The 12,191-nt window shown below is 28.4% G+C and overlaps 2 protein-coding genes across 18 annotated transcripts in view; one reads left to right on the top strand and one right to left on the bottom strand.

Annotated features, from left to right (window-relative positions):
• Positions 1–2,202: 2,202 nt before the first annotated feature.
• LOC136083849 (uncharacterized) overlaps positions 2,203–12,191 on the bottom strand; it is an 11,814-nt gene continuing 1,825 nt past the window's right edge. For 2 of the 9 annotated variants that reach the window (XM_065803739.1, XM_065803733.1), the window contains exons 3-7: positions 12,014–12,191; positions 10,398–11,783; positions 9,963–10,273; positions 9,675–9,708; positions 9,235–9,556 (exon numbers count right to left, since the gene is read on the bottom strand). The exon at positions 12,014–12,191 is cut by the window's right edge. In XM_065803739.1, the coding sequence (XP_065659811.1) occupies positions 10,403–11,783; positions 12,014–12,191 (1,559 nt within the window). In that variant the 3' untranslated portion in view covers positions 9,235–9,556; positions 9,675–9,708; positions 9,963–10,273; positions 10,398–10,402. Of the gene's footprint in view, positions 2,318–9,234; positions 9,557–9,674; positions 10,274–10,397; positions 11,784–12,013 lie in introns of those variants that run through there. The other 7 variants (XM_065803738.1, XM_065803731.1, XM_065803736.1 and 4 more) reach the window with 6 other exon arrangements.
• The window catches only part of LOC136083850 (THAP domain-containing protein 11-like), a 15,556-nt gene continuing 8,160 nt past the window's right edge, over positions 4,796–12,191 (top strand). For 3 of the 9 annotated variants that reach the window (XM_065803744.1, XM_065803745.1, XM_065803746.1), the window contains exons 1-3: positions 4,796–5,076; positions 5,198–5,347; positions 5,638–6,113. In XM_065803744.1, the coding sequence (XP_065659816.1) occupies positions 4,845–5,076; positions 5,198–5,347; positions 5,638–6,113 (858 nt within the window). In that variant the 5' untranslated portion in view covers positions 4,796–4,844. Of the gene's footprint in view, positions 5,077–5,197; positions 5,348–5,637; positions 7,398–7,515; positions 7,915–12,191 lie in introns of those variants that run through there. The other 6 variants (XM_065803742.1, XM_065803743.1, XM_065803747.1 and 3 more) reach the window with 6 other exon arrangements.

Consider the following 12,191-nt stretch of genomic DNA (forward strand, 5'->3'; position numbering starts at 1 on the left):
TATATATGCTTATAATTGTTATATGTGTAATGTAAGATTGTATTTGTTATATAAGGTTATATGTGTTTATAGTCTGTATATATATTTATAATATACTGTTTCCATGTTTTTAAAGTGGTGCAACTTAGTAACCTGTAGAGTATGGTTGTTAGGCTTGTCAGCCAAGCTGTGTGCTTATAAATGTCTTATGCCCTATTTTTGTGTGCTATTGTTGTGATGTTATTTTTGTGATTTGTGTTGATAGAGAGCTTGGCTTACCTTTCCGTTGGTGACTATCGATAAAAATGAATTATAGGTAATTTTGTTACATACACTTACTCCTTTTATTTATTCACTAAAAGCCAAGATAGCATTTTGCTATAACTGCAATTTATGTCCTAATTTGATTTTATAATTAGTATTGTTAATACTTTTGATCTTTGACACAAATTTTATAGCTTCTTTTCAATAGATAGTTTCAAATAAATTTTATAGTTTGTTTTCAATAAGTTTCAAATTTTATAGTTTGTTTTCAATAAATTTCAAAATTCACTTTAATATCACAAAAGGCTACCATAAATAAACAGGTAAATTTTTAAATGTGGTGTTTTTTTCTTTTATATTATGTCATAATTCCATAACTTTTTTCTTTTAGATTTATCATGACGTACCATTTATCCAATATAGAAAAAATAGAAAAACAAAATTAATAATTGTAATGTTTTTTTTAAATAGTAAATTTTTGTTAATTTTTTGAAAAGATATATTTTATGAAAAGATATATTTTATGAAGATATATAATTTGTTCATTTTATTTGATATTTCTATATTTCATGCATAATAGTTTTAATTGTTTAACTTAAGTTTATTCCAAAACTGTTATTATCTATTCACCATTTACTAAAACCTATTGAAATAGACTTTAAATAACAAGTTTATTAATGGTTTGTTTGGAACAGACCCACCATGACTCGTATTTTGGGAAAGTGGATTTTGAATTACATTATTTAGATTAATAATTGAATGACATATTTTTAAGGTGTAAAAAAAACTTACTATTGTTGTACTTTGTTAATATGTAAGTAAATGATTCCTTTATTCACTGCCATATTAACTACGCTAACATTGCTTGGGGTAGTGTGAACAAAAGTATACTAGAACCTCTTCATCGTCAACAGAAACACATTGCACGTCTTATAAACTTTAAAGACCGTTTTACTCATGCCAGGCCTCTCTTACTTGAAATGAATATTTTAAATATATATCAGTTAAACGTTTATAATATTTTATGTTTTATGTATAAATGTAAAACCAACGATTCCCCTTCTTCCTTTCATAACCAATACTCAATAAAAGAAAAAAACAAGTACAATCTACGAAATGATAATTCTATTCGACTACAATTTTCGCATACAAATTTTGGTAAATCTTGTGTTTCTTTCCGAGGAGCCTTTCTTTGGAATAAAATAGTTTTGAAACATTTTGACTTTTCTCATGAATGGACTTATACCTCTTATAAAAGGAAACTTAAGAAAATCATTTTGTCTATTGATAATATACTTATATACTTTTAATAGGAAATTTATTTGAAAATTTCTATTTTTTATTTAAATTATGTTTTTCTTCTAATATTGTTAAACACAGTTTTTTTTTATTTATTTTAAAATATGTAACACGTAAATTTGTAACGAATTTGTAGCGGTTCTCGACGACAAGACCTTAAGGTCTTCTACGAGTCTCCGCATTCTTTTTTTTATATTATTTATAGTAAAAATCCTCACTTGTAATTGTTTTTATTATTATATCTTAACTTGTAATTTTATAAATATTGAAGAAATGTAAAAAAGAAAAAAAAAAAAAAAATGTGTAAAAATATTTGTTTTTTCAAAAAATGTATATACTATACAAGTAAATGTTTTTATTTTGCATTTTATTATTTTGGTAAAAGCTCTTGAATTAAATCTTGATTACTTTTAATTAAAATAACTCTTCTAACCTGCCGATTAAACGTGTGGTAGGTGGATCTTTATAAAAACTTTAAATTTCAAAAAATACCGAGAGAAATGTCACGCCAAGTTTTTTAAACCATTTATTTTTTACCGGTTGTGACAAATTATTAAAATAAACTGACAATATAAAGAATAAATATAAAAATGATGGTGTGGAACAGATATAACCTGAACTGCTTTATGGTTCCGGACAGCTATATTTTTATTATTTTCAAAATCATATTGGCAATTGTTGTTTTTAAATAGATATAAAATGCGTACCAGATATGAACCGTATCACTCGAAAAATTTCCTTTGTTCTTTTGCGACGGCGAGTAAAATGTTCAAATCTACAAGAAAAGATAAAAAACCATCCTTAAGTACATCGAGTATTAATAATATAACGATAAATTTGGTATTTTAATTGTTAATATTTAGCTCTAACTATGATGTTTGGTTTGTTTTCATTTTACATTAAAAAAAAAAATGTTGAAGAGAAAGGGGCCATGTCCCTCCTCCACATACATACACATACCACACATATATAAAATAATAAATGATAATACTTAATGTAGCAATTTAAGATTTAACTTTTTACCAAAGATATTTTTCTCTTCTTTATTTTTGGTAAACGCAAACCTACCTCCTTCCTTCAACAATAAAAAAGTCAGAAATAGATTTTTTTGTCAACCTGATGCAAACCACTAATGATTTAAAGTCTGCAATTTATTGCCGACCTTATTTCAGGGTTGCCACTGAATTCTGGAATAAAATTCCCTGATTTTTCCTGATTTTTCCTGATTTTTTCAATGACACTGATCAATTTTAACAAAAATAATAAAACTTTGCCAAAAAATACTTTCGTTAGGGATAGTCCGTTAATTACGCAACGCTAAATTTATTTAAAAAACAGAAGGAGATCTTAGGCTCCTTTGCGATTTTCGATTAAACTTAATGGAGCTTTTTTATATTAACTTAAGGCTCTGCGAAGGAAAACCTTTGATCTCTTTGTTTTGTTATTAAAAATTGTAAAATTTAGCTTTGCGTTTTATAGACGATCTCGAAGATGTTTAAAAACCCATAACGTCTTTATTTTTTACTTTTTTTAAAAAAAAAAGAAAGAAAATTTGGGTTTGAAGACTGCGTCAAGTTGACAACAAAAAATTTTCTTTTTTTAAGTATATTAAAGCTGATTTTTTGCTATATAAAGACATTCTCCTTTAAAAAACAGCTTTTATTGAAATGAAATTATGCAAAAAAAGTTTCATTAAGGAAGAAAGGGCTTAATCGGTTCTCTTGCTATGGCTGCGGTCGTGGCAACAGTTTAAAGAGTTATTCACTTTTCTTAACTTGTTTTATTTTTCATTGTAAACCATTTGTCACTTTTCTTGACTTTAGGAAGCCTTGACTTTTTGTTATGCGCGTTTATTTCTAATTTTGATCAAACATTATAAAATCACTATCCGAACATGCGTATATGTAATAAATACAATTGTTATAATATAATATTGAATATAATTATTATTAAAAAAAATATTATATATAAATATTATAATATAACATTTTATATAATTATTATAATATATAAGTGAAGGTTGGCAACTGCGTTCCAAACTATATAGGCATATTTCATATTTACTATTAAAAATGAAATACGCAATCTAAAATTATTTCAATGAAAAAATTCCATTTTGACTATTATGCGCAGATATTTTTGAAGCTTATTTTCTTTAGAGAACTCTTCAAACTGAAGTCAGTTTTTGTATACGACCTCTATTGAATGACCAGAATTGTAGGTGTTATGGGTTTTATTACAACAGCATTGGTTTTGACGTGTTTGCGACGGTCTTAAATTTTTTAATTATGGATGTCTTTTTTTTAAAGTTTAAGAGGAGATTGATAAGATTTTAAAGTTAAAAATTTTTAAATAAAATTTCGTTAAAATTTTTATTAAAGTTTGGCATTATGTTAAAAATAATTAAGAAATAAAATTTTCGAAAATTGAGAAGGAAAAAAAAATTTAAACTATGTTAAATTTAATTTTAAATCAACAGTAATGTTAATAATAACAACAATAATGGTAATAATAAATAAAAAAATTTTATAATTGATAATAAATAAAAGATTTTTAAATAAAATGCGGGTTCAAAAAGAATACAATTTAAAATTAAAAATGCTGGTTCAAAAGAAAACAATTAGAACTCGCAAGGTTCGCAAAAAAAAAAAAAAAGTTTGATGAAAACATTGCACTCTAATAATTTTTTTTTTTTTGACAGTTAAAATGTCACATTTAAATAGTATATTTATAACATTTGTTTAAGTTCCAGAACTAACTACAAAAAAATTGTATTATTCATTTTAGCAGTTTCAAACGCCTTTGTTTGTATAAACATACACATCTTTAAACACATCGACCGCTTTCGAAACCCGCACTATTTCAACATCGTTAAGGATCTTTAAATCAAATTTTTAAGAAAATGTCCCATGAAGAAAAAAGTATTATAACTTATAATATTAGCGTTGGTTTATTTTATAGTATTGTAAAATGTAACAAAAACTGTATTTTGTTGTTATAGCGTTGTAGAACGAAAATGTTAAATTTTAAGGTTCTTGTTTAAATGTGTTTTTTTTGTCAAGATTGTCAAAAAGGACCCCTGAATATTGGAAAGTTAAAAAAGTGGTTTGAAGTTGCTTGGAAATAAAAGACATGCGGTTTGTAAATTAAGCTCTTTTTCTAAATATCTATTCTCTGTTTATAATTACATATAATTTAGCTTATGATAAGAAATATATGTAAGGAGAATTCAAGTTTTAAAGCTAATATCCAATCCTTGCGGCGAAGCTGACGTCACATTAACTAACTATTCGGCTACCATTATGGTATGGGGGCAAACATTGCGCTTGAAAATGGTGAAAGGATGCTGTGTTTTTGATTGTTCAACCAATGTTAAAAGTCATCCGAACTTGAGTTTTTATATTTTGCCTGCTGATCCAAAGAGAAGAAGATTGTGGCTTAATGCTATATGTAGAATTGATTCATCTTGCAAAAACAAACTTTGGTCGCCAAATACAAAACATGTCTATGTATGCTCAAAACATTTTGTATCTGGTAAGTTTTGTATTTGAATGACCTAAATATTTGATCACACATTTGTCTTAAACTTATTTATTTATTTTTTTGTTTTTTTGTTTTTACATTTCTATTTATAGTAAGTATGTTTTTCTTTCAGGAAAAAAAGAGAATTTTGAAAAGCATATTGACTATGTTCCATCAGTGAGTATGTTAGGTGTTAAAAAAAGTATAGTGGAATCATCCCACCGACAAAACCGATTGTTGTCACGAAATGAAAGGAGAATAAATAGATTGAACAGTTCTCTTGGTATATAATTTATCTTGTTGTTTAAAATGTTTTTGTAAAAACTGTTTATGTTGCAATTTATTTTTGTTATGCATTAAAACTAAGCATTTATAAATTATATGTTTATTGCTTCTTTTTTTTAGATAAAATAATGTTAAATAGCTTTTAGAGCACAAATTTTATTATTATGAAATATCAAATTTATTTTCACAACTTTTTCTTGCTAAAAAAATAGTTGAATCAGAACATTTTTTTTTTTAATGTCTGTATTTGTATTTACTATATACCTGAAACATGCAAATATTTTTTAGAATATCGTGTACAAAAGAGTCTTGACAATAACTCTCAGGTTGATGAAGTCAGTGAACAAATAAATACTGACAATGCATTGACTGGAGTGGAGGATGTTAGTGTCTTGAACCAACACGAAGCAACAACTGAAATTAGCGAAGACATTGATTTTAATTTGATTAGAGAAGAAATTGATTCACCAAAACAGAGTGCACAAATAAATTCAACAACATCAATTGAGAATCTAGAAAGAGATGCAATTTACGTAGAAATGAATAATTTACGTGAAGAAACATATAATCTTCGTTTAGAAGTGTCAGATTTGAAATTAAAGCCAAGTTCTCCATTTAGTTATGCAAACATTAGCATGTATAAAGAAAAATGTGTAACATTAACGGGTTTAGAGTTTGATGTTTTGGAAAAACTTTTACTATATTTAATTGCAAAAGTTAGCGATGGGAGAAATTCAAAGGAAGAAATGTATAATCAAATCATGGTATGTATAATTAAATTAAGACATAATTACACCTTTGAAATGATTGCTTTTATATGCAACATTGCAAAACAAACAGCCATAAATTATTTTTGGAAGTGGATAGATATTATGTATTTAAAGTTAAATTGCTTAATCAAAATGCAAAAACGAGATCACTTGTTTGACACTATTCCTGCAGTTTTCAAAGCTAAGTTCCCAAGATTAACATCAATAATTGATTGTTTTGAGATTTTTGTTGAATCCCCATCCTCTTTAATGTCAAGAGCACAATTATACAGCCAATACAAAAAACATTGTACTATCAAAGTATTTATTTCCTGTACTCCACTTGGTGCTATTTCTTTTGTATCCAAATGCTGGGGTGGAAGAACCAGTGATGTCCATATTGTCAGAGAATCACAATTTCACACATTGAAGTATCACATGCCTGGTGATCAAATTTTAGCTGATCGCGGCTTTATTCTAAAAGAGGATTTTGCTGTTGGGAGCAGTACTGAATTAATTACTCCTGCTTTCACAAGAGGAAAGTCACAGTTATCAGCAAAAGAAGTTGAAGATTCAAGAAAAATATCATCAGTTAGGATCCACATAGAGAGAGTTATTGGACTTATGAAAAATAGATTTACCATTTTAAAAGGAATCATACCATTACGAACCATTAAGAGTATTAAAGACGAAGCAGTTTCAGCTGATTTAGCGAGTTTCGACAAGATTGTGACTGTGTGTGCAGCATTGACAAATTTAGGTGAAAGCATTGTTTCTAAACCACCATCAGAATGATGGTAGTTTAGAAACAATGCAGTGTTGACTAACCGGTAAGTGGTTATGTGTATATTTGTGTTTTGTGTCGACCTCTGGCGCGGTGTTGGCTCACTCGTAAGTCATTATGTGTGTTTGTGTTCTGTGTCGACCTCTGGCGCGGTGTTGACTCACTCGTAAGTCAATATATGTGTGTTTGTGTTCTGTTTCGACCTCTGGCGCGGTGTTGACTCACTCGTAAGTCATTATGTGTATAATTTTGTTTTGTATTATTGTTATAATTTTGTTTTGTGTTATTTGTATGTGTGTTATTGTTGTGATGTTTTGTGTTGATAGACAACTTGGCTTACCTTCTCGTTGGTGTCTATTGTTACAAATGATTATTAGATAGTTTCTTTACTGAAACTCACTACTTCTAATCATTTACTAAAAGCCAAGAAACATGTTTTAAACTAAAACATATTTTTAATGTTGTCATTTTTAATCTTTAGGGTTGTTCTTAGGTCACAAAAACAATCTCACAAAGTAAGTTTCTTCTTTATTATTTATTTGGTCACATTTTTAATTTTTCACATTAACATAATACATAAGACATTAATGTATAATTAATGTTTTCAGCATAAATTGGTTGCATTTTCTTTAGTAGAGTTTCTGCTGTTGTCACTGGTTTTGGAGAGCACCTTCGTGAATGAAGTTAAAAAGTCTTTAATGTTAAGCATTTTCTAAAAGCCAAGACAAAGCCAAGTCGTTAATCCTCATACCATTTGCTAAAAACTTTATAAATATTGTTACAATGTTATAGTTCAAATTGTTATAATTAGTAATTTTGATCATTTCATTATTATACTGTGAAAAATATTTTTTATTTATAACATTTATTCCACATATATTTAAAATATGCGGAAAAGATATTACTCTGTGGAAAATTTTAAGCAAAATATAGAATTTTTAAATATGATTAGAAATCAATATGTAGTATTTTTGTTAATATTTATTGACTAGTCTGTAAACTGTGCAATAATTTCAAAATGATTAATTAATTGAATTCCGTGATTCCTTTATTCATATTGGCACAGATTAATTGTAATATAACGCGAAATTTCGTTCTAAAGAGTCAAGTAAAATCTCTTCAGCCTGTAAAATAGATTGTTCTGTCTAATCCCGACAGATTTAAAAATGAAATCTTATATTAAAATTTCTTTTTTACATATTTAGTTACATATTATAATCATTGTTAGAATGTAAAGTAAATGTTGCGTTTGAAGTTGTTGTCATTAGGCAAATAAACAGTCATCGCCTGTCCCTTGAGGTTTTTTTTTCGGACTTTCGAATACAAGCGCCGTGTAATTTATGTATCACTTATTGACATAGGTATTTTATATTATTTATAAAATAGTAATTTGATCATAAGTACGTAAAACAAGTAATTTGATCTATTCCTTCAGACCGGTTGCGTGGACACAGTGGAGCAACTACACCAGGTACTTTAAGTGCACGTATATCGCGACGTTAAAATTATCTTGTTCTATCTCCACTTTTTGAAAAAATTGAGTTATCGATAGTGTTGTGTACCTCAGAATAATGTTTTTCTACTGTATTGAAATCTAAGACATAAAAAAAAAAGTTGCCGAGAAAACATAAATTATAAAAAAAAATTTATATGCCGTCTCCTAAAATCCTTATTTTCAAATCGTTTTATCTCAAAACTCAAAAATGTGGAGATAGAACAAGATAATTCTAACGTCGCGATATGATTACGCAAAAAAAGATTTCTTACTTTTAATTGCTATGAAAGTAATATACATCTTTCAAGAGATCGCAGTTAAAGAGACGTGCACTTAAAGTACCTGGTGTAGTTGCTCCACTGTGTCCACGCAACCGGTCTGAAGGAATAGATCAAATTACTTGTTTTACGTACTTATGATCAAATTACTATTTTATAAATAATATAAAATACCTATGTCAATAAGTGATACATAAATTACACGGCGCTTGTATTCGAAAGTCCGAAAAAAAACCTCAAGGGACAGGCGATGACTGTTTATTTGCCTAATGACAACAACTTCAAACGCAACATTTACTTTACATTCTAACAATGATTATAATATGTAACTAAATATGTAAAAAAGAAATTTTAATATAAGATTTCATTTTTAAATCTGTCGGGATTAGACAGAACAATCTATTTTACAGGCTGAAGAGATTTTACTTGACTCTTTAGAACGAAATTTCGCGTTATATTACAATTAATCTGTGCCAATATGAATAAAGGAATCACGGAATTCAATTAATTAATCATTTTGAAATTATTGCACAGTTTACAGACTAGTCAATAAATATTAACAAAAATACTACATATTGATTTCTAATCATATTTAAAAATTCTATATTTTGCTTAAAATTTTCCACAGAGTAATATCTTTTCCGCATATTTTAAATATATGTGGAATAAATGTTATAAATAAAAAATATTTTTCACAGTATAATAATGAAATGATCAAAATTACTAATTATAACAATTTGAACTATAACATTGTAACAATATTTATAAAGTTTTTAGCAAATGGTATGAGGATTAACGACTTGGCTTTGTCTTGGCTTTTAGAAAATGCTTAACATTAAAGACTTTTTAACTTCATTCACGAAGGTGCTCTCCAAAACCAGTGACAACAGCAGAAACTCTACTAAAGAAAATGCAACCAATTTATGCTGAAAACATTAATTATACATTAATGTCTTATGTATTATGTTAATGTGAAAAATTAAAAATGTGACCAAATAAATAATAAAGAAGAAACTTACTTTGTGAGATTGTTTTTGTGACCTAAGAACAACCCTAAAGATTAAAAATGACAACATTAAAAATATGTTTTAGTTTAAAACATGTTTCTTGGCTTTTAGTAAATGATTAGAAGTAGTGAGTTTCAGTAAAGAAACTATCTAATAATCATTTGTAACAATAGACACCAACGAGAAGGTAAGCCAAGTTGTCTATCAACACAAAACATCACAACAATAACACACATACAAATAACACAAAACAAAATTATAACAATAATACAAAACAAAATTATACACATAATGACTTACGAGTGAGTCAACACCGCGCCAGAGGTCGAAACAGAACACAAACACACATATATTGACTTACGAGTGAGTCAACACCGCGCCAGAGGTCGACACAGAACACAAACACACATAATGACTTACGAGTGAGCCAACACCGCGCCAGAGGTCGACACAAAACACAAATATACACATAACCACTTACCGGTTAGTCAACACCTCATCAGAGGTCCAATTAGAATCCAAATATACTTACAAGTGAGCCAACACTGTGCTAGAGCTCCAACCAGAACACATATTATGACTAACAGGTTAAGTAACAACATGGTAGGGGTCTAAACAAAATAAAAATATACATATGGCTGACGAGTAAGCCAACACTGTGTTAATATTAACTTAAGACAAAATCAATTGTTTTTAAACATATATTAAAACAATCAATACATAAAATATATGCACCTGTTCTATTTCTTCTTTCGACACTCTTTACAATACCAGGCTTTTTTTTTAGGTAGTTTTTTGAGGCCTATACATGATGGATGGAACCAATTGTCGCAATCATCACAAGCTACCATATCATCTGACAAACAATATGGTCTTTTACAAATACAATATAATGTTTGTTTTTTAGGGGATGAACATTTTTTATTAGGTTTTTTCAATTTAGTTGTTTCAATTCTTTGTGTTAAAAGCTCTGGTAAGATTTCCTGTTCCCAAAACATGGTAACTTTTTTAAGAACTTCATCAATAAAATCAACCTCTGGTTTAATTCGAATCACTAAAAACTCTGTTGGAGTCCAAATCATAAAATCACAATATTGACTTAGAGTTACTCTGATTTCTAATTGAACTTGAAAATAATATTTATGGTCTTTTTTTAAGAAATATAGGTTATTATCTTCAAATACATAAAAGGAACCAGATTTAATTTCTGTTAAAAGTGACTTTTCTCTCAAAGAGTAGGGACACTTTATTTCAAGCACTCCAGAGCCACAACAATCACATGTCACTATCCCATCAGGAGATGCTCCTATCCATGGCATATTGGAATCAATGCAAAAACCAACATCTTTAACCTGAAATACCTCATGCAAAGAAATATCTGTCAAGCTAATCTGCTGGTTGCCAATGACTCCATCCAAGTTTACAGATTGGTATAAAAGGAAAGCCAATTTTTCATTCTCTTTACCCCATTTAATTGGTGGAGCATGAAGATTGATTGACGAGGGATTGCAAATATTTTTTATAAGTGATGATGAAGTTGTATCATTTATAGCATGTTTGTAGATTTCACTTAGTAAAGATCCAGTTAATCTACCAGCTCTTTGCTGACACCATGCTTCACACTGTGCTTGGTTTCTTGTTGCCTCCTCAACATAAAAAATTTGATCTGCAGAAAGAGTTAGTGATTGCTTTTTCTCAGTACAAATCTTATTTAACTCTTCAGCAGTAAGATCAATGTATTTTGGAGAGTAAAATTCTCTTAAGCTTGAAGGCAACTGCTTTGGTACAAAAACCTTATGTTCAATAAATGGTCCATCATATTGAGGAAATAGATGCAAAACTACAGGTCTAGTTTTAATTGTTGACAAACTCTTAATGAAATCCATTTCGTCATTATGTGTCACTTCAACATCATAACATTTTCTTGATAAATTCAATTTCTCTTTTGCTTTACTGCTGTACAAATTTATTTTAGAAACTGGAGATGGGTTTATGTTTTTTGTGAAGTTTTGATTCCATTTGCATGGAAGATCAGTTGATACATTATGAGTCATTCCAATCCTGTTTGCTGTTTCAATCTTGAAAAGAACTGCAGCTACATGGGAACATGTTTCACCAAGCCTGAATAAAGAAAGAATTTTAGACTTTTTAAGACCTAATTAGCTATGTTAAAAATACTGTACTGTATGCTAAGGGTGTAAGAAAAATATAAGGACTGTTTATATGTTACAATTAATCTTATTTCTTGAAAAAATATATATTATTTTAAAAATGTGAGATGTTGATTAAGAAAACATTGATTAAATAACTTTCGAAAGATATTAGTAAGTTTTAGGATTCTAAAAACTTACCCAGCCATACAATCACAATGTCCTGCCAATACTTTCCCCAAATTTTCAATAGCAACCCATGGTTGATGAGGTGTTTCAGTTGTCCTGAATGATGGTCTGACTTCGCTATGGAGAATGTAAGCTCCACCAGAGAGTTTCTGATGTTTTATAGTTTGAACCCATCCATCAATAAAAAATT

This window comes from Hydra vulgaris, chromosome 08 (assembly GCF_038396675.1).
Source record: "Hydra vulgaris chromosome 08, alternate assembly HydraT2T_AEP".
Taxonomy (NCBI): domain Eukaryota; kingdom Metazoa; phylum Cnidaria; class Hydrozoa; order Anthoathecata; family Hydridae; genus Hydra; species Hydra vulgaris.